Source organism: Clarias gariepinus, chromosome 24 (assembly GCF_024256425.1).
Source record: "Clarias gariepinus isolate MV-2021 ecotype Netherlands chromosome 24, CGAR_prim_01v2, whole genome shotgun sequence".
Lineage (NCBI taxonomy): Eukaryota > Metazoa > Chordata > Actinopteri > Siluriformes > Clariidae > Clarias > Clarias gariepinus.
This window is the reverse complement of record NC_071123.1, coordinates 7,917,163-7,938,810: the sequence shown is the minus strand read 5'-3', so window position 1 is coordinate 7,938,810 and position 21,648 is coordinate 7,917,163. Positions and strand designations below refer to the sequence as shown.

The 21,648-nt window shown below is 38.2% G+C and overlaps 1 protein-coding gene across 6 annotated transcripts in view; it reads right to left on the bottom strand.

Moving 5' to 3' along the window:
• Positions 1 to 1,170: 1,170 nt before the first annotated feature.
• The window catches only part of LOC128511897 (peripheral-type benzodiazepine receptor-associated protein 1), a 111,139-nt gene continuing 90,661 nt past the window's right edge, over positions 1,171 to 21,648 (bottom strand). For 5 of the 6 annotated variants that reach the window (XM_053484919.1, XM_053484923.1, XM_053484920.1 and 2 more), the window contains 9 exons: positions 21,128 to 21,221; positions 16,864 to 16,994; positions 15,578 to 15,746; positions 13,213 to 13,281; positions 12,052 to 12,105; positions 10,616 to 10,722; positions 6,850 to 6,921; positions 6,003 to 6,122; positions 1,171 to 5,314 (listed from right to left, as the gene is read on the bottom strand). In XM_053484919.1, the coding sequence (XP_053340894.1) occupies positions 5,018 to 5,314; positions 6,003 to 6,122; positions 6,850 to 6,921; positions 10,616 to 10,722; positions 12,052 to 12,105; positions 13,213 to 13,281; positions 15,578 to 15,746; positions 16,864 to 16,994; positions 21,128 to 21,221 (1,113 nt within the window). In that variant the 3' untranslated portion in view covers positions 1,171 to 5,017. The remainder of the gene's footprint in view (positions 5,315 to 6,002; positions 6,123 to 6,849; positions 6,922 to 10,615; positions 10,723 to 12,051; positions 12,106 to 13,212; positions 13,282 to 15,577; positions 15,747 to 16,863; positions 16,995 to 21,127; positions 21,222 to 21,648) is intronic. The other variant, XM_053484924.1, reaches the window with a different exon arrangement.

Sequence of the window (21,648 nt, the reverse complement as noted above, 5' to 3'; positions counted from 1 at the left end):
TTTATGTTTATTGTGATATATAATTTATATTTTTGTACTTTAATGCGTTGTTCTATGTAAAAAAAAAAACTTTAATGCGTTGTTCTATGTAAAAAATATATTTATGAATTCAATATTCATATTAAATGCACATTAATTCTGTCACTAAACCTTAAAATCAAGTTGAAATTTTTGGAAATAATTAAATTTACTTGTAGTAATATATTTTTAGTAATATTTACCAGTTTGCTAATAATGTTTGTAACATTTATACATTATCGCTGGCGAATCTTATGTAACCTAAAACGCCAGCGACTTCCTGTTAACTCGGTGCAGTACATTATGGTTTTTATTTTTGTACTATCTCAGTATGTTTCTCCATAACGTAAGAAAAAGGTGTATACTTCCGTTTGTGTTGTAAGATCTTAGCGTGTCCTGTAAAAAAAATATTTAACATTCCAAATTTAACATCAAGTTTTAGCATTTGCTAGAAACAGCTTACTCATTCTGATAAAGATGGCCGCCATGTACAAAGTTAGTAGAGCGTGAAGTAAAAGAAAAAAAGCAACAAGTTACGCTTGTAACCAGACTTTTTATTTTGAGGAAATTTTTATAACACTAAAAAATAATCATCATTTTAACTTTTAATTTTTTTTTGTTGCTTTTAGGTAATAAACCTTATGTTAAAAAGTAGTTTTTTTTTAACTTAATTTTTTTTTAATTGATTGACTTTTGACTGATTTTTTCTTAGGGGTCTGAAAAATCATATGAACAAACATAATAGTCCTGAGACATAAAAAGTTTGGGAATCTTTGTCTGTCAAAAGGCAATTTTATTTCAAGACTAGCAGTTTGGGTGTGGTTTAAGCAGACAGCTGTAAATGAGATGGAAGACTGTTCATGTTCGTGTGTGTGTGGGGGGGGGGGACTCTTAACCACTAACTCTACAGGTGCAGACTTGGCGCGGATGAGCCGAGGACCCCGAGATGGCCGCGCTTGGGAAGTACAGTGCAGTCATCCATAAAGTAGAAAGCACTACTAAACCCCTCGCCACAGTGTAGTGTTTCCTACTTTATGGATGAGTGTACTGTTGGCTACTGGGAGCACGTTCTCACACTTTACTGACTCAACATGGTGGACGGAGAAAAGAGGAACTGGCTTTGTTTCATAAGACTGTGCACAGCTCACTGTGTAATTTATAGGCCACATGAGCTGCTGAACATGAAGGAACAAAGCCAAGCTAGTTGCTGTTAACATTTTTGATTTGTTCTGGACATATAAGTGTTTGAAACCTGACATTGTTGAATCTGCTTTTACTTTTCATTAATAAAACAAAAATATACATATATTATTTGTTGTGGGATTTTTTTACTTTGTCTCCATGCATACACTGTTTTCACTGAAATTATCATTATTAATTTACACACACACACACACAAAACTTTTCTGTAAAAATAGATTTTATTTCTGTAAAAAGGTCAAACTAAATGACAATGGCCCCTTCAATGAGCAATAATGATCTTACTAGTCATCACTCAAAACTTCACCATGCAAAGAAAAAAAAAAAGACAAAAGAAAAATGTGGAAAAAAAATGACTTATTTACAAGTTTCAAAAAATTGATTACAAAAACCTCAGATTTACAAAACAGGTTCCTGTTCTCTATATGACACTTACAGTATTTCTGAGAGAATGATGAGAGAATTAAAGCTTCTCGCACTGGTTGAAAATACCATACGTTGAAAAGCACAGGCAAAGTGCAAACCATTGACCTGAACACTGTACATCACACATAGACCAAAAGTTCTCAAGATTTTAGGTGATAGCCTCCAGCTTGGCCTTCGCTGTATCCAGTGAAAAAAAAAAAAAAAGAAGTCCTACAAATATATTGTAGAAGTAAAGAAATTTAAGATTTAATATAATAAATATTTCAATATCGATAAATAAGGCCGTGTCTGGGTGCGACACCTTCATGCATGCAGTCAGCAGAAGTAAAGTTAAAGTAAACATTGTAACAAATAAGACTTTTAAAAAAAAGGTTTCGTAAGGCTAGTACTTTACTAGAGTCTAGCTCTGGGTGCAGATTGGCAGAAAGTAGCTTAGCTCTAACGATAGCGCTGGGATCAAAGTCGTGATATAAGCGTGCGATCTATAGTAGCTGGTTGAAAAGCAAGTTTTAGGATTATAACACAGTTTCGCGTCCATTGCTTGCCTATAAACCAGACTTATTTAAAGGCTACAGAGAGAGAAATAGTTTGTTTTATTATACAGAGCTGTTTGTATATATTAAAGATGAATACAGTCAACATTTAGCTTAAAAATATCTTTTGGTTGAATGTGAGCAGAGACCTACAGTAGGCCTGGACTTCAGGTCTGGTGCCAGAACCTCTGCTCTATCATTAACTCCATACTGTCATAGTAACGCAAAGAGCACCAAAAGGTTTGGTAAGAGCGTGTCATGCTCTGGTCTGCAACGTCCACCATGTCCTAGAAGCTGAAGCATGCCATGTTAAGCCAGTTTAAATTTCAGTATCATATATGTCACACTGTATGAAATGATATGAAGTCAATCTAAGCTGTGGAATTTCGATTAGTAATTCCAACGGCTAAGGCTTCTGACTTCAGGACAGGGTTAAGGTTTGGGCAGCGGAGGCTCAATCATTTAAGGCTCTGGGTTACTGATTCAAGCCCCAGCACTGCAAAATTGCCAATGTTGGGCCCTGGAGCAAGGAATCTTCTCCAGTGGTGCTGTATCCTGGCTCACCCTGTGCTATGACCCCAAGCTTTATGACGACATTTTAAGACAAATAATTGAATCTTAAGTGTTTACTCGTTCTAAGCATTTACTAAAATAGAGTATAACTTTTTAGACATGCGCAAAGTGGTTCTTTCCTCTGAGGAGTGGTAATTTGTGAGATATATAAAAGAAAAAGAAGAACTTTCCTCCAACTTAGAGGTTAGGTTAGGCTTCCAATCTTTACTGATAAATCCCACCTTCTGTGGTATGACTGGTTACAAGAATGCTGTGATTAATTTTGTAATCTCATCTGTAATTAGTTGTATATTTATACATGCTGTATGTGATATAGTGTATATAATGGCAAGCCAACCATTGCCCCAGGAAAATACTTTTGTGATTGAGGTATTTACACATTATTAGTTCAATATTAGGGTCCATGTAAACACACTTATTGTAAAATGGCCTGGAAGTGTAACTTTATATGAAGTAATTTAAGAAAGTCAGTAATTTTTTTTTTTTTACATTGCGACTATTGTAGCTGTCGCTGTCTGTTAGCTTTATATAATTCGATGTTGTTTTGATAAACACTGTAGCACAGCTCACATTTTAAGATCCTAACAAAATCATTTCTGTCAGTCTCTGTCTTTGGTTGCAGTGGTACGAAACTGGTCACATTATGCATTCTAAGACCATCACTTTCATCTCACGACTGCAGAATTCTTGCACGTGTACTTTTGCAGCCTGAGAAAGAAAAAAAACAGCCTTCGCCATCATGTGACACAGGAAACAAGATCGTTCTATGCTTTATACTTGAAAGCACAGCTAGATGATAACTGCATATTGGACAAGACTTACTCTGTGTAATGTGAATCTATCTTTACACTCATTTTTTAAAAATGTTATTTAGACAAGCAGGAATCATGAAATCCCCTGTTACACTGACACACACACACACACCTTTTGGTGCTACTTGAGTCATATGAGCAAGGCAAAGACTGGAAACCAGAGGAAACCTCCAGCACCAACATTTGTCCATAGGTGCTGAAGGAACTTACACACTGTACACACAGCAGCTGAGTGATGTGCCAGTACAAACACAAAATGTTACATAACTTCATGCCTAATACGTAACTGGATTTAACCTTATTGCCATATAATACACGTACAGCAATGAGACAAGCTTAAAGGCTGAAAGCGAAAAAAAAAAAAGAACACATCTACCTGATCTAATCTGATCTAATGATTTTACTCAGGGACTGATAAAAATCATTTTACGTCATTATTTGCGGTCTTATAGTGCATTGGAATGGCAATAATTACAAGATGACTCCTCTGACATTCTACTCTGAGCTGTTTTGATTTCCAGACTTGGAAGATGACACAGACAACCTTTTAATGTCTTTTAGATAAATATTTTTCTTGTGGTCAGTATCAGGAAACGATAAATAAGGTCTGATAGACATTCGGGCATATCGAAGTATGACGGATTGCCAGTTATTGTAGATATAAGCTCAGTAGCATGTCTCGTCTGAGTCTGGAGTTTAATGATTATGCAAGTTGTGGCATTTTTATGTACAAGTGCACTACAAGGAAAAGTCAATGCAAATCGATTTATATGGTGTCTTTGATATTTGCAAAAGTCATCGCAGGGACTCGGTTTATATGCGTAAACTAACACTTGAATGTCATTCATGGAAGCGTCCTTAGAACTTTTTTTTTTTAACCATATAATTGTTTTTTTTTTTTAGCTGCCGTTGAACTTTACGTATGCGCATACTAGCAACGTTTACAGCTGACATTTAGTGTTCCACTTTACACATGATGTACAGTAATTTACACAATTATTCCTGGTGTGTAAATCATGACTATTTGGAAACATTTATTTATGCCATATCTAAGTTAGTGCATGTATTTTTGAATCCTAATAACTCTGGTCTGTCCAGTTAAAGCCTGAACAAATATTTTACCTTAAAAGGCAACTTTTTTTGGTTTAGACTTTGTTTCTAATTTGATGTCACCCACTGTTAAGTCAGAGCTTTCAGGATATGTTGTGTATTTCTCACTTTGAAGAAGATGTGAATGTTTTTTTTTACATGTCAGAAGATATACTCTTTGTAGCAAAGTATCATAGTGGAAAAGTGAGACAAAACAAGGAAAATAAGCATCAAATGGTCACAGAGCATGACACCTGTGTCACACACTAAATCTACCAATGAAATCACGAAATGCATGCAGACAGCTTAACATCGACATGGAGAAAGTGCAATCAGCGTATTAGTCAACGTAACAGTCTTCGGGTTTTATTCCTTCTTGCTGGAGCCCAGCTTCTTGAAAAGCTTCTTTCCTTTTGAGAAGAAGCCTTTTTTCTTTTTGCCAGGTGGAGAGGCATCAGTGACAGCATGGTCCTCTGGGGGATGAACGGCAGGAGGAGGAGCAGGAGGAGGAGCAGGATTGCCTGAGAATGGAGAGGGACCCGGCTGGAGTTCAGGCTGCTGGTGTAGAAGGTGGTTCTTGTGTGAATCGGGTTCAGACCGGGTCTCGTCTGGGGGGCTTGCCGTTAGGGGTTCCGTCTGCTCTACAGACGCAGCGTGACTCACCTTTTGGGCAAAACATGCAAGTGTCTGTGAGGGCTTTTCAATGAAATAGATGACTGAAATGTCTAAGCCACCAGACTAGATTGCAATGTATTAATGAAGATGTTTTATATATTTATTTCAGTAGACAAAGAAGATGGTGGTTTTGTAGCTCAGGTCGCTTGACCCATACAAAAGGAACAGAAGTCAATGATAAATCGTGCACGTTAGAGACTTTACTAGGACTAGTTTTTAAGGGCTTTAGGTAGTTAAGGAAGAAGCGTGAGGGCCGTCTGGGGGACGGTTGGGTATAAAAAGGAAAACAAAGACGGAGTCAACATGAGACTTACTGTTTACTGTTTAAAGTGCACACCTCGCCTGTGCCTCTGTACACAGACATGCGGGAATAAACACACACAAAACAGAAAAAACACTAAGCCATTAACATGCATTAATAAAGGACAGGACAGGACAGGACAGGCAAAGACAAGATGTGATGTGCGTAAACCGAGAAGTGAATCATGATAAGATGGAGAACAGCATGCTGTGGTGTAGTGTCTCGTGCTGGGACGTTGTGTAGGGAAAAAAAAAAACATTCTTTATTTATCATGTGACACTGGTTGATATAAAGGGCACAGTTGTGCACACGCATACAGTCACGTACACTTCGCCAACAAACCGTTTTAATACGCCCCCACATGCACGCTTCTACCTGTGAGTCTCTCCGGGTGCTGGCTGTAGTTTGTTCGGGTTCTGCTGACTCATTTCTGTTCTCTGGAACAGCCTGAAGGAAGTTGGAAGGTACCAACCCTTTCTGTCCATTTAAATCCCCCTGTTGTGGAAGGAACAACAAATCCCATCATGTAGCAAAGTTCAGAAAGTAAGTCTTGACTATACCCTTAACTATAACCTATATACTATACTATATTACAACAATAATAAGAACGAGTAGAGAGAAAACGCCCGGTTTAAAAATGCATGTGAACATCTATACATCTTTAACCTCATTAGAGCAGAAAAACAACTGAATTTATGAATTATGCAAAACAGAAACACCCACATGTTCCCTTTTCATCCTGCTAGTTACTGTAGCTAACCAGAGGTGGAAGTTGTAACTGGTATCTACTGTAAGTCTTAATGTGCACTGTTACAGTATATTCTCAGTCATTTATATAGTGAAATAAATCCCCAGCACGTGCTGTTAGCTTACACACAATTTTAGCGGATGATTGTTATCAGGTACTATGATATCCCCCGTAAACAGATATGATCATTATTATAAAGCCATTGAACATTTTTGGTGTCATTACTAACCAGCCTCATACCTATACGAATCTCTCCCCAAATCAGAGTAATTCAAGAATACTGATACAGACGTCTCTGTGGTGAATGGAAAATAGTCAACCAAGCTGACTAATAAACTGACCTATATCATCTGAATCAGTAATCCAGGAATTATAACCCTTCATAAAGCATGGTTTAGAATTCAGACGGCAAAACAAAAAGTCCAGTCCTTAAGGTCTCACGTTTCTTTTTTTTTTTTTAAGTTGACTACTCACATAAAAGAAGCCATCGTCATCCATGTCTCCAAACACATAGATGATGTCCCCGGCGTTAAAAGTCAGCTCAGCCTGAGGAAGGCAAGAAAAGGAGCATTTACACAAATCTCTGTGTTAACAATGCTACACTGGGTCATGTTTATCAAAGTGGAGATGAACCCTTTTATTTTTTGCAATTTGGCAGCATTGCTGGGTGATAGGAGCAATCAATCAATATCAAAACTAATGGAACTTTTTTTTTTTATTATGATTAATGAACTATCACTTTGTTTTTGTTTTTTGCCCTCATTGTTCACGAATAAAATAAAATCAAGAAAAAAAATATTCCAGCTTTAATAAGGATCTTTTTTCTAATAAAAGACTAATCCTTCATAATGCTTCAATATCGCAAGCTGGAGTCATGTGACTACACATGCAGTAGTTTAATTCAAATTATTTGTATAGCGTTTTTAACATTGGTCATTGTCACAAAGCAGCTTCACAGAACTAAAAGAACAAGTAGTATGTTTTTAAGGACACATAATAAGGGAGGGTAGTAACAGATTTGGTATAAAAAATGACCTGGGTAAGATTCCGCTGTTTAGAAATTTGTCAGTTTTAATTAGTTTTTGATGAACTGCCCAGGCCTATTTGGTATCTTTGAAAATCTTGTTAATTGTGTAAATTAATGATGAGCCGCACTAACATAATACTGTACTTGGCTCATTTGTTTATTTATTTCGATTCAAAATGCTACAGTTAAAAGCAAACCAATATGGAGATATACACTGTATAGACATAAAAATGTATTTGGCCCAAACTGCAATGAGATATTATCCTAATACATATTGTATACTCCAATGTGGAGTTGGTTCCCCCTTTTGCAAGCTTCCACCCTTCTTGGAAGGCTGTCCGTAAAATTTTGGAGTGTTCGTGCGGGAATGCATTCATTCTGTAGAGCAATTGTAAGGTCAGGCGTTGACGTTGGATAAGAAGGCCTGGCTCGCAATTTCTGTTCCAGCTCATCTCAAAGGTGTTTGATGGGGTTGCGGTTAGGCCAGGCAAGTTGTACCACACCGAATTCATCAAACTATGTCTTTATAGTCGTTGCTTTGTGCATTGGGCCACAGTCATGTTGGAATAGAAAAGGGCTTTCCCCAAACTGTTCCCACAACTTTGGAGGCATAGCATTGTCCAAGATGTCTTGGTTTGCTGAACCATTAAGGTTGCCCTTCATTTGGGTTAAGGGAACTGATAGAAACACCTGAATTCAATAATTAACAAGCTTGGCCGATTACATAGAGTGGGGCAAAAAAGTATTTAGTCAGCCACTAATTGTGCAAGTTTTCCCACTTAAAAAGATGAGAGAGGCCTGTAATATTCATCATAGGTATGCTATGAGAGACAAAATAAGAAAAATGAAATCCAAAAAAAAATCACATTGTAGGAATTTTAAAGAATTTATATGCAAATTATTGTGGAAAATAAGTACTTGGTCAATAACAAAATTTCATCTCAATACTTTGTTACATACCCTTTTTTGGTAAAGACAGAGGTCAAACCTTTTCTGTAAGTCTTCACAAGGTTTTCACACACTGTTGCTGGTATTTTGGCCCATTCCTCCATGCGGATCTCCTCTAGAGCAGTAATGTTTTGGGGCTGTTGCAGGACAACACGGACTTTCAATTCCTTCCAAAGATTTTCTATCGGGTTGAGATCTGGGGACTGGCTAGGCCACTCCAGGACCCTAAAATGCTTCTTAGGAAGCCACTCCTTCATTGCCTGGGTGGTGTGTTTGGGATTGTTGTCATGCTGAAAGACCCAGCCACGTTTCATCTTCAATGCCCTTGCTGATGGAAGGAGGTTTTCACTCAAACTCTCACGATGGAATGGCCTCATTCACTCTTTTCTTTACACGGATCAGTCGTCCTGGTCCTTTTGCAGAAAACCCCAAAGAGTTACGTTTCCACCCCCATGCTCCTCCAAACACGACAAGTTGAGTTTTTACCAAAAAGTTTTATTGTGGTTTCATTTGATATGACATTCTCCCAATCCTCTTTTGGATCATCCTAAAGTTCTCTAGCAAACTTCAGACGGCCTGGACAGAAACCGTCTTAAGCAGGGGGACACGTCTGGCATTGCAGGATTTGAGTCCCTGGCGGCGCAGTGTGTTATTGATGGTAGCCTTTGTTACTTTGGTCCCAGCTCTCTGTAGGTCTATCACTACAGTAGGTCCCCCGTGTGGTTTTGGGATTTTTGCTCACAGTTCTTGTGATCATTTTGTCCCCACAGGGTGAGATCTTGCATGGAGCCCAATATGGAGGGAGATTATCAGTGGTCTTGTATGTCTTCCATTTTCTAATAATTGCTCAGTTGACTTGTACACACAAAGCTGCTTACTTATTGCAGATTCAGTCTTTCCAGCCTGGTGCAGGTCTACAATATTGTTTCTGGTGTCCTTTGACAGCTCTTTGGTCTTGGCCATAGTGGAGTTTGGAGTGTGACTGTTTGAGGTTGTGGACAGGTGTCTTTTATACTGATAACAGATGGCATTAATACAGGTAACGAGTGGAGGACAGAGGAGCCTCTTAAAGAAGAAGTTAGAGGTCTGTGAGAGCCAGGAATCTTGCTTATTTGTAGGTGATCAAATACTTACAGTATTTTACCGAGGAATTTACCAATTAATTCATAAAAAATCCTACACTGTGATTTTCTGGATTTTTTTTCTTATTTTCTCTTTCATAGTTGAGGTATACCTACTGTATGATGAAGATTACAGGCCTCTTTCATCTTTTTAAGTGGGAGAACTTGCACAATTGGTGGCTGACTAAATACTTTTTTGCCCCATAGTATAGTGTAGGTACAAGTACAATATATAAGATAAAATCTGATTTAGAAATTCTGTATGCCATGGCATCTTCTTTTAAAGGCCCCATGTTTTACTATTTCCCTCAACGGTCCCCCAAAATGTGTTCTTTAATGGTGCAGCATGCTACCCCAAACTCCCTTTACTTCACTCCTCCTCTAAACACTTCATTTCAGTGTCTATGTATAAGAACTGATGCTGGGCCATGCACCAATCAGGGAAAAGAAAACCCGAGTAACAAGCTAGGGAAGGGTATCTATTGCGTGTAACAATATGGGAAAGAGCTTGTTTAAGTCCTGGCCAATACTATAATGGAAAAAAGGACAACGTCAAAGTGCTGGTACACACTGGAGACTGAATGTCTAACTAACTGAATTTAGCATAACAGATTCCCTTTAATGTTGGGCAGATTTGTTAAGGGGCAAGCAATTATTTGATTGACAAGATGATTTTGTGTCATTCATGTTATACCCGAGTTTTGTCAGTGCCTGAATTTCTTGTAACTGACACTTTTGAAAGAAAGCTGAATAATTTATCTGATACGTCTAACCAACAGCGAGTTGTTTATTCCCTAGTGAGTTTTTTCTCAAACACAGCAGGTTTCCCCTTGACACATGCCATCCTGTTTTGCAACATGGCACAGGGGAGGGTTTACTGATGTGCGACGGCATGTGACCCTAAAAGACTGAAGGGCCTACAGTGACAGACACCCTTAAACACATAAACAATACAGTTTGACTGGGTAACATTTTCTGCGGAGACGTGACTCAAAATACAGTAACTTCCACTTCTACAAATGAAAAAGTTCTTTCAATGGCTAAATGCAAATCAGCTGCAGTACAAACAATTTAAAACATGCATGTAAGAATAAATAAGGCCTGATGCAAGTATAGATTGAGTGTGAATATGATATAATCTTACCTCGATGTCAGCATTAGGTGAGCTTTCTCTTGGGTCGTAATCAAAAACGGCAACCATCCTGCGAGGTACAGCGTTTTCCATGCCAGCGGCTGAGTGTTGCGCTTTATCTGCCAAAAACAGCAATGTACTGTACTTATTCGCTCTTCTTCTAATTGTGCTGTGATAGACTTTTAACATTTAACATGCTCAGTGGTCTGCAGGGTCTGGGATATAGCTCTTGCGTTTTTTTGTGTGTGTATTTTTATAAGCACTGCACGGTCTGAGTTTGTTGTAAATGTGCTGGGATGTCCACGGCTGGGATTGGCACGTCTCGATATGGAAACTATAACCCTGTGTATTATTATTATAATCGTTTCCCACATGTTTTGTTTTCATCGTATTAAATAAATAATGATTTATTTTTCTTTACAATTATTGTGGTTTTACACAAAAAAAACTCCCACAGAATTAACATTTATGGCATTTGGCAGATTCCATTATCCAGAGCAAATAATAAAAAAAATAATAATCTCATTATACATAAAGAGCCTAAAAGTGGTAACTTGGTAGTATTGGGGTTTGAACCGGTGACCTTCCAATGAGTAGTTACTAACTTTTTAAACATGACTGTATTGTAACATCATATTATTACATACTATTGCTCCAAACTGATATGATAAAAAGCTATTGACAGTAAACAAACCACAGAATGGAAAACATGAAGTACACCAAATTCTTTTGGAAATGATGCCCGCTGTGATAGACAAACACACAGCAGACACCAAACATATGGTTATAAAAACACAAGATAAAAGTTCTCAGTTCCAGCTGCAGTGCTTGAATGGGACATTTTTCATGAACTGATGGTGTTAAAGGGGTAAGGAACAATTAATTTGTTTAAAAAAAGCAAAAAACAGAAGAATGCCTATATCTTTACATTCAATCCAAGTGTCAATCCAAATCTAGAATCTATAAAAAAGGAAATTTACTCTGCCTGCAGTTTACAGACAAAGCCACTTCTTGGTAAACCAGCTATACATACTTTAGGTGGAATTTATATTGGCATATTGGGATTTAATTGGCTCTTACATTTTATGATGTAACAGCACTTATTTATCAACAAAGAGAGTAAAAATGCATGAAAATAACATTGCACATTTTTCGCAAAAGTGGAACTGAGAATTGTTGTTAATTCAATTCATAAATCATGCCTGGAACTTGACTGAAATGAAATGGTTAACATGCCAATTCCTGCATCTGTGCACCATGCAAAGCTTAAATCAGTAATGTAGCAGGAAAAAGACGAGGTGAACCATGCATATACAATACATAGACACTTTTGAAAATCATGCAGTCAGCAGGTCACACAAACACTTCAAAAGACTGATTAATGAAATGTCATCTCCAATTCTGCTGAGAAAAAAAAAGACAAAATAAAACAGATTGCGACTGCACACCTTGGTTGGAGAACTCGGTGATGGAAACGTTCTCCAAAACTCCAGCAGATTCCACTGAGGAAGAGGAAGAAATGAAGGATTAGAGTTAATCTTCTGGAGCTGTCATTATTTTAAATTAAGCAAAAAGTGGGTTAGGACACAGGGTGAACAAATCCACCTCAAATGGAACTAAAATGTAAAAAATGATTAGTAAAGCACAGGAGCGTGTACACACACACACACACACACACACACATGTACACACGCACACATGCACAATGATACATGCAGCACTGGAACAGACTGATGGTGGATTCTGTAATCAATCATGGCTATGAATTGTGATAACAGTTATATATAAAATATAAATCTTTAACCCTTTTCTTGCTTACAATGTGCAGAATTTTTGGCACCCTTCACGAACATGGGACAACCATTTTTCCAGTGCAGCTACTTTTTTAAAATGCTAGTTTCAAAATTATTGGCACCCCTAGTTGCCAGTAATTTTAGCGCGATCATGGATTTCAAGCTGATTAATGATGGATGAATGAAGGCCTTTTTTTTTTTTTTTAGCTCAAGAAACACTTGTTTAAAATGTTCTAATGGGAATTATACTGTATGGTTGAAAAAAATACAAAAAATACTATTTGATACATATGACACATTCAAATACATTTGACTCATGTGTTTGAGTTCATTTTATAAATGAAATAATTTTGCTAGTTTTACTAAATGACGATATTAACTCATTGATTTTATTTATACCACAGCAATGCTAAATGTTTGATTCGCATTGGTCAGATGGTGTTGAATGATTGTCAGGCAGGTCTGATATAAATTTTGGCATTAAAGCAAGGTCCTACTTTATATTAGTGTGATTGTCTATAGCAACACAGATTCTTCTAGTGAATGTACCACATTTATTATTATTTTTTGTTATGTAAATATAATTGAATAAAAGCATGACTTGTCATTGTTAATTAATAAAACAAGATAACTGTTGATGAATTGTAACAAACTGACTTTTTGGTAAAAATGTCATTAGTAAACTATATCAGAGGATAGGATTCCCATTGGGTTAGAATTAGAATTCAGTTTCTTTATAAAATAGAAATAAATTAACAAATGAGATGGTTAGAACAAAAGATGGAAAGGGGGGCAACGAAGAGACACGAGACACACCTTTCTTGGAGCGTCTAGGTTTGGGTGGTGGAGCCGGACGGTGCGGAAGCTGAGCGAGTGAGCGTGTGCCTTGATGGAGGTCAAACAGGAAAATGTGGTTTGAAAATGAAACCAGACAACAAGCAGACAGAAAACGAGCATGAAGCCTGGTATAAAGCAGGAAAAAACAACAATAGCACCACCAAGAACAAAAGTCGTGAGAGGACGGGGACTGAATAGAGCAGCAACAGTCAACCAGCACAGTCAGCTAGTGTGAACTGGAAAGAGTTAACCAACTGCTGACAGAGAGCATTCTGGGAAATGGGACCTCAGCTGATGTAGGTTAACTGTAACACGGCTCCTTTTCCTGGGTCACTGCTGAAACTCCATGAATTAAAAATGATGACATAGAGGCAACATCATCATAATCATCAACAACAACAACACAAATCCCATTAATGCGTCGTTTTTGGCACTTCTTTGCACTGTTGTGAATAACACAAACACAAATGTGGTCATGAATGTTTCAGAAAAAAAAAAAGCACACACAGCCAACACATAATAATGCCAAAGCCATGACATGGTGCATAAATAGACCTTAAACACCAGACATACATACTCTCTTATCTTTGGAAACTTAGATGACTGGCTTCCACTCTTACAGAAATCTGGATGTTTTAATTGTGTAAATATTACTGTATTATATACTGTACAGTACCGTACCAGTCACAAGTTTGGACACAAGTTTGGTTTTATTTTCTGCATTCTAGTAACTATAAAATAACACATATGGCATTAGGTAATTAAGTAACAACAACAACAACAGTCAGTTTTTATTTTAAGACATAAAGGTCAGCCTTTCTGGAATAGTTCTTGCAAGAACAGTATTGTTAAGTGCATTTGCAAAACCCATCAAGCACCATGATGAAACTGTCTCTCATGAAGACCTTCCCAGGAAAGCAAGACCAAAACTTACCTCTGCTCCAGAGAAAAATCACCAATTAACAAACAGCACCTCAGATTATAGCTGTTATGAAGGCTTTATTGGGTATAAGTAGCAGATACATCTTTATATCAAAGGAGATTATTGCATATTTTGGACGCCCTTAGCATTGTTTTACAACATCAAAAGAAATTTAATCAGCAAAGACCATGGAATTAGTCCAGTGTCCAAACTGACTGTATATGGATTAAGAACTTATGCATTTAGGAAAAGGATTAGAGTCACCATAAAAAGTTAAAATTCTGTCTTTCTAGAATTCCAGACTTTTTGTTCCAGAGAATTCTGACTTTCTCGACTTGGAAAGTCTAATCACTTTAAACTTTTTCTTCTTCTTCTTTGTCTTTCGGCTATTCCCTTTCAGGGGTCGCATCCATCTAACCCTATCCTCTGCATCCTCTTCTCTAACTCCAACCCCAACTGTAACTTCATGTCCTCTCTCACTGCATCCATAAATCTCCTCCTTGATCTTCCTTTAGACCTCCTGCCTGGAGGTTCCAACCTTAGCCTCCTTCTACCAATGTGCTTACAATCTCTCCTCTGAACACATCCAAACCACCTCAATCTGGCCTCTCTGACTTTATCTCCAAAACATCTAACATGGGTTGTCCCTCTGATGAACTCATTCTTCCTAGATCCTATCTATCCCTGTCACTCCCAAAGAGAACCTCAACATCTTCATCTCTGTTACCTCCAACTCTGCCTCCTGTCTTTTCTTCAGTGCCACTGTCACTTTAAACTAAAGTCTAAATTCTCTGGAACTTTAGTCAGCGCTGTCTGAGACTTATTTCTCAGAATTCTGATATTTTTCTCAGAATTCTGACTCTAATCTCAGGTTAATCACTTTTAACTAAACTTAGAATTTAGAGGAAAAAGTCAGTATTCAGAGGCTTAGAGTAAAGCCTATAAAAATATTATAATAATAGCCTATTAAAAGTATAGCCTATGAAAAAAATATTATAATAACTAAAATTTTTATTTGTGAAATTGGAATATGCAAATTAAAAACGCCCCGATTTCTTTACAGTCTATCCTGTTTCATTGAAACTGATGCTTCTTTAAAAGATTATGCAAATTAAAACTTAACAGGCTTTTTGGAATAAATTGAATAGAATAGAAGAAAAGGAAAAAAAAAATCAGCTGAGATATATTTTCTGTTGTACTAGATATCTGATCTACAGGATGTCCTGCTTCCTGTCACACTGTACACACAACAAGATTAAGCAGCAAATATGCCAAAATTAAACTTAATGATAGCCCGTTACAGATCCAGAACTGCATCTATTCCCCATACCGAGCCCCTGAACAAATGAAGCAGCCGCTCACTTGCTGAGTGTTGAGGAATACCTGGAAAATGAAAAAACGGAGGAATACAGGAAAACATACCCATCTTCTCTATAGATGATTCGGTGGACAGGAAACCCTGCTGTAGCAGCTGATCTCTGGTCTCCTCATCATCCACCTGAATCTCAGAGACCATGTTACAGGGCACATAACCATGACGGCCAGCCGACTCTCCCCGGTAAAACCCATCCGCGTCCTTATCACCATAGACCTGAAAAGAGGTGTAAAAAAAAGAGTAAAAAGGCCTGTTAGATCAAAATATATATAGTGTTTTTTGTAAGTGTTCTGTTGAAAGTTTGCAACTTAAAATCAGGTTTATAAAGGGAAAGGTATGTGTATTCAGAGATGAGTTACATGTGTGTATAAATCGATGCATTCTCTGGATTTTTCTCTAATTTTCTTCCCAATTTAGTCGTGTTCAATTCCTCCGCTATGAGAATTAGGAGGACACTAGGGGGCTCCCACATTAATGCTACTACTACCACTTAGTCGGGATCATGAAGACTATCATGTGTTTCCTCCGAACCCCGTGACACCGGCCACTGCATCTTTTTGAACTGCTTGCCCACGCGGCGTAACACACTCTTAGGACAGCGCTATCTGCTCCTTCCGCTTGCATGAGCTCACAGACACCCCTGATTGGCTGTAGAGCCGTGATTAATGTGGGAGTGGGAGCACTAAGTACCTCTTATCCCTCCCCTCTGAGAGATCGGCCAACTATCCCAGTAAAATTGGTCTTGGTGTCATGTTTAACTAAGACAGGCCTCAGGTTTTCTCCTATTGTGCCTAAATCTTACGCAGGCATCAGAAAAATGCTAAATTTGTAGTTAAATCTGACGTCTGAACATTAATTTTACTCTAGTCTAGTTTGAAACTTGCGCTGCTTCCTTATCTTAACTCTAAACATAAATCGGAAGCTAGACCAGTCTCATGATGAACTTGCCGAAGAACTTTAGAATAAGCTGAAAACTGGGAGAGCTTCAGACATCCAACTGTCAATTTGGGAATGCTAACCAGCCTTATCTGCATGTCTTTGGACTGTGGGAGGAAACCCACCAAGCACGAGGAGAGCATGCAAATTCAGAGACGGAAATCGAATCTGGCCGGGAATAATCAAACCCAGACATTGGAGGTGCAAGGCATCAGTGCTAACCACTACACCACAGTGCAGCCCAATAAACAATGTTGTGTGGGTTAATTACTTTAAAATGCATTTGCATGTTTACATTCACACTGTTGAGAAAAATTGTGAAAAAAAACCACCTTGTGGGTCAGTTCCTAAAACTACAGCATGGCTATAGTTTTTCACATTCCAGAATGTTTTGTACCTTAATGATCTGTCCCTCCATGAAGGGAAGCTCCTCTTCTGCTGCGTCACGATTGGGTGACATTGTTGAAGGATCGTATGGGAAGAGGGCAACGAAAATCCGTACTTCACTGTCACCTCTTGGCCTTGGCTCTGCAACATTGGTACATGCACACACACACATACACATGCACACAGTGTGAGGTCTCTTTCACTGAGGTCAATCCATTAATCGCATGTGACCCAGTCCTAATGACCTATTAAAGCTTCTAATGTGACAGATTGTGAATGCAGGCATCAGGATATAGGTCTCTGTGAGAGTTTCACCAAAGCTCACGCATGTTCCTGATTCGCTGAGGAAAAGGAATAGGAAGTTGAAGCAGGAACTGTGATTGTCCAGGAACCAGCTGGCCCACTGGTTACTGTACTGTTAAAGAAATCATATAACTTTAAAGTTTGCACCAATCGGTTAATCATTCACGGTTAAACGCTAGCTGCTCACACCGGTGTGTCCGATTTTTACTACTGTATATTTGCCGGCTGAGGAATCCCCTCCAAACTAATCAACAATAATTACACTGTATTTGATTAATACAATTTTGGCTGGTTGTGCTCCTCTCATAAAATGTGACTATTTCATCAGGTACTGCTGCATTAACAGAGACCTGATGGTTGCACTGAGGTGTGCTGCCTCTCATTACACAGGATCATGAACATTTTCACTTCCCTCGCACACAGCACACGTGTGGGCATCGTGTACCCTAAATAGATGCTCTGCTGAGACACAGATGCGTGTGAAGGCAGAATGAGAGTGAAGAGTATATATTCGCAAATGAGATACAGACAGTAAGAGACGGAATCCTAGGGATCAATATACAATATGCATTTGTTTTTAAAATATTAATATTACGAAATGTAGTTGTGTGTTTGATTACTTTCTACACTTATGGCATTAGACATAATTTATAGATCTACTATCAACAATCACTACAAATAATATCAATAAGATAAGCAAATGCCATACTATAAGCAGCCATAGCAAGCACATGATGCCAACCATAAACCTTTTGTTTTTAATCTTGAGAAATGCATAACCTGGAGACTGGACGTGAGCGTGGATTGCTGTGAGTTTTAAATGGGTTTAAAGACATCTCCAGAGTAAGTTCTTGATGGTTAAGCGAAACATACATTGCTTACCAAGCCATCTAAGCCTAGACAACCATTTAAATGTAGATGTAATTGAAACCTAGCTACTCTTTTTGCCCCATACATTAAATATGAGTATGGGTTTGAGAAAGTATAATATGAGGAGACCAAATAAGTTACAAGACTAAAGACATAAAAAAAATCAACACAACATAATTAAGAAGAAATTAAAATAGGGGTGATTCTAAGAAAGCATGTGAAGAAGTCAGAGTCAAAAAAAAAAAGACAATGCATGAGAGATGCAGGGGGATGATGCAAACTATGAGAATTACTCAAGAGTGGTTTCATGGAAGGCTAATCTGGGTTACTTGCTGTCATAACCAGACATTTATGGTCTTTCTACATTTATCAAGAAGTTAGAAGGGGGGAGAAGATTAACTTTACCTCGACTCAAGGATGAATATTGATGATGCAGAAGTGAGAAGCAAACGACCCTGAGTGATATTTCTTTATTCATCATAGGACTTAGTTTGCTATTACTAAACTAGCAGGAAGTACTAATTTGGCAACATTATGGACATAGGATAGATATGACGCCAATACAATGTTGACTAGATGACTACATGACCCAAATGTTGACTAGATGACTAAATGACTCCAATATAATGCTGACAAGATGATTACATGACCCCAATACACTTCTGACAAGATGATTACATGACCCCAATACAATGTTGACTAGATGACTACATGACCCCAATATTGACTAGATGACTACATGACCCCAATACAATGTTGACTAGATGACTACATGACCCCAACACAATGTTGACTAGTTGACTACATGACCCCAACACAATGTTGACTAGATGACTACATGACCCCAACATAATGTTGACTAGTTGACTACATGACCCCAACATAATGTTGACTAGTTGACTACATGACCCCAACATAATGTTGACTAGATGACTACATGACCCCAACATGATGTTGACTAGTTGACTACATGACCCCAACATAATGTTGACTAGATGACTACATGACCCCAACATAATGTTGACTAGATGACTACATGACCCCAACATGATGTTGACTAGTTGACTACATGACCCCAACATAATGTTGACTAGATGACTACATGACCCCAACATAATGTTGACTAGATGACTACATGACCCCAACATAATGTTGACTAGTTGACTACATGACCCCAACATAATGTTGACTAGTTGACTACATGACCCCAACATAATGTTGACTAGTTGACTACATGACCCCAACATAATGTTGACTAGATGACTACATGACCCCAACATAATGTTGACTAGTTGACTACATGACCCCAACATAATGTTGACTAGATGACTACATGACCCCAACATGATGTTGACTAGTTGACTACATGACCCCAACATAATGTTGACTAGTTGACTACATGACCCCAACACAATGTTGACTAGTTGACTACATGACCCCAACACAATGTTGACTAGATGACTACATGACCCCAACATAATGTTGACTAGTTGACTACATGACCCCAACATAATGTTGACTAGTTGACTACATGACCCCAACATAATGTTGACTAGATGACTACATGACCCCAACATGATGTTGACTAGTTGACTACATGACCCCAACATAATGTTGACTAGATGACTACATGACCCCAACATAATGTTGACTAGATGACTACATGACCCCAACATAATGTTGACTAGATAACTACATGACCCCAACATAATGACTAGATGATTACATGATCTAATACAACATTGACTAGATGATTACATGACCCCAATACAATGTTAACTAGATGAATACATGACCCCAATATAATGACTAGATGACTACGGGACCCCAACACACTGTTGACTAGATGACTACATGACCTCAACACTATATTGACTACATGACCCCAACATACTATTGACTACATGACTCCAACACAGTGTTGACTACATGACTCCAATATAATGTTGACGACATAACTACATGACTCCAGTGCTGACTATATGAATATATGACCCCAACACAATGTTGACTACACTGCATTGTGATATAGTTGAACCCCAACCCAAGTTTGTAAGTTTAGTGGTACATTTATATTTCTCACCTAAAATACATCTTCAAAAAACTTACTACTACTTACTTTCTACTACTGATGCTATTTTTTTTTTTTTTTTTGGGCTTAAGGTGACGCCCTAACCAGGACTTGAACCCAGGCCCTGGGGTAGGACTGCTAAAGCTACCCTCCAGTCTTTCAGGACCCTGTTGCTAGAAAATGCACATATGAATGCTCTGTCAGACCAAGAGGAGCAGAAAATATCTCTTACAAGTCATCAAACAAACAATCAAATAAATAATTTCCAATTTTTTTTCTAGATTTATCAAAGTAATTTGTACTAATGTGTAATTAAAACTGTTGAGGTTTGGGTAAATGACATGGCAATCTAATTACAACTATTGGTGTTCTACACCTTTGACATGAATATACAGTGTAAAGATGGTGTTATGGCTCCATATTATACTCTGGCGATACGGCGCCTCCAAAACGCGAGGGGAATCCCTGTGCCACAGCGGGGTCAGCTGACCTCGTTTATAGGGAGCCCGGGAAGACGCCGGGGGAAGAGAATGCTACATGGTGTTTACTGTGTGCTAGAACGGACCCCTTTTTGTCTTATGAATGCTTTGTCTCGTTGTGGATTTTTGCAAATTATGATTATTCACCATCGGGATAGTTTTACTGGGGAGCCATTTTCTCCCATTGTGCTCCCAGACTGATTCATTCTGATGAACGAATCTCCACATGCACAAACAACATACGGGACAATATACAATATACCGGACTTTGGACATTTTATACATTTACTTACACACCGAAAATACGGCATATGTGAAAGTTGCCAAAACAAAAACAGACCCACATGCACCAATTATGGTTCACATACAACACATACATGTATATTCACTATATAACCTTGGATTCTTGACAAAGTTTTATTTCAAACCAATTATATCTTTAACACTCAAGTAAAGCAAATATACTAATAAATCAGCAAGACTCTTCTCAAATGTTGGCTGAGTTTATGGCAAACAGAAGGCAGACGCAAGAAGAATTGCGAGCACCCTACCTTTAGGCAATCTGGTCTCCAATTGATTTAATTTAGGAGAGTTGTCTCTGGGGCAGCACCAGGCCGTTCCTGAGTCCGCTAGACCTTCAGCATCCTGAAGCAAGCCATACACATCGATATATATGGTTAGTACTTCACATAGGGTAAATTCAGACTCTTACGGACACTACAAACATGCCGCAGTACAAGGACACACATTTCACGCAAGTGCCTGCACGTACTGCACATAATGACAGGTTGTCTAACAGTTTCAAGCACAACAAAAGCAGCAGTTGGGGTTATTCTGACTAGAGACACATGCAGACCGACACAGCCTTCAAAAGGATGGTAGTCTTTCCATCAGATTAATTAACCAAACAACCTCATAAGACTCTGAGGCTTTAAAAAACAGGACAAGTTGTCAACTTTCTTGGGAAGACAAGAGGAACAACAAGGACACTACAGCAGAGTAAGTCATATATACCGTAGGGGCTCAAACACTGGATGGCTCACAATATGGTTTAAAAGACTGCTTTCCCATT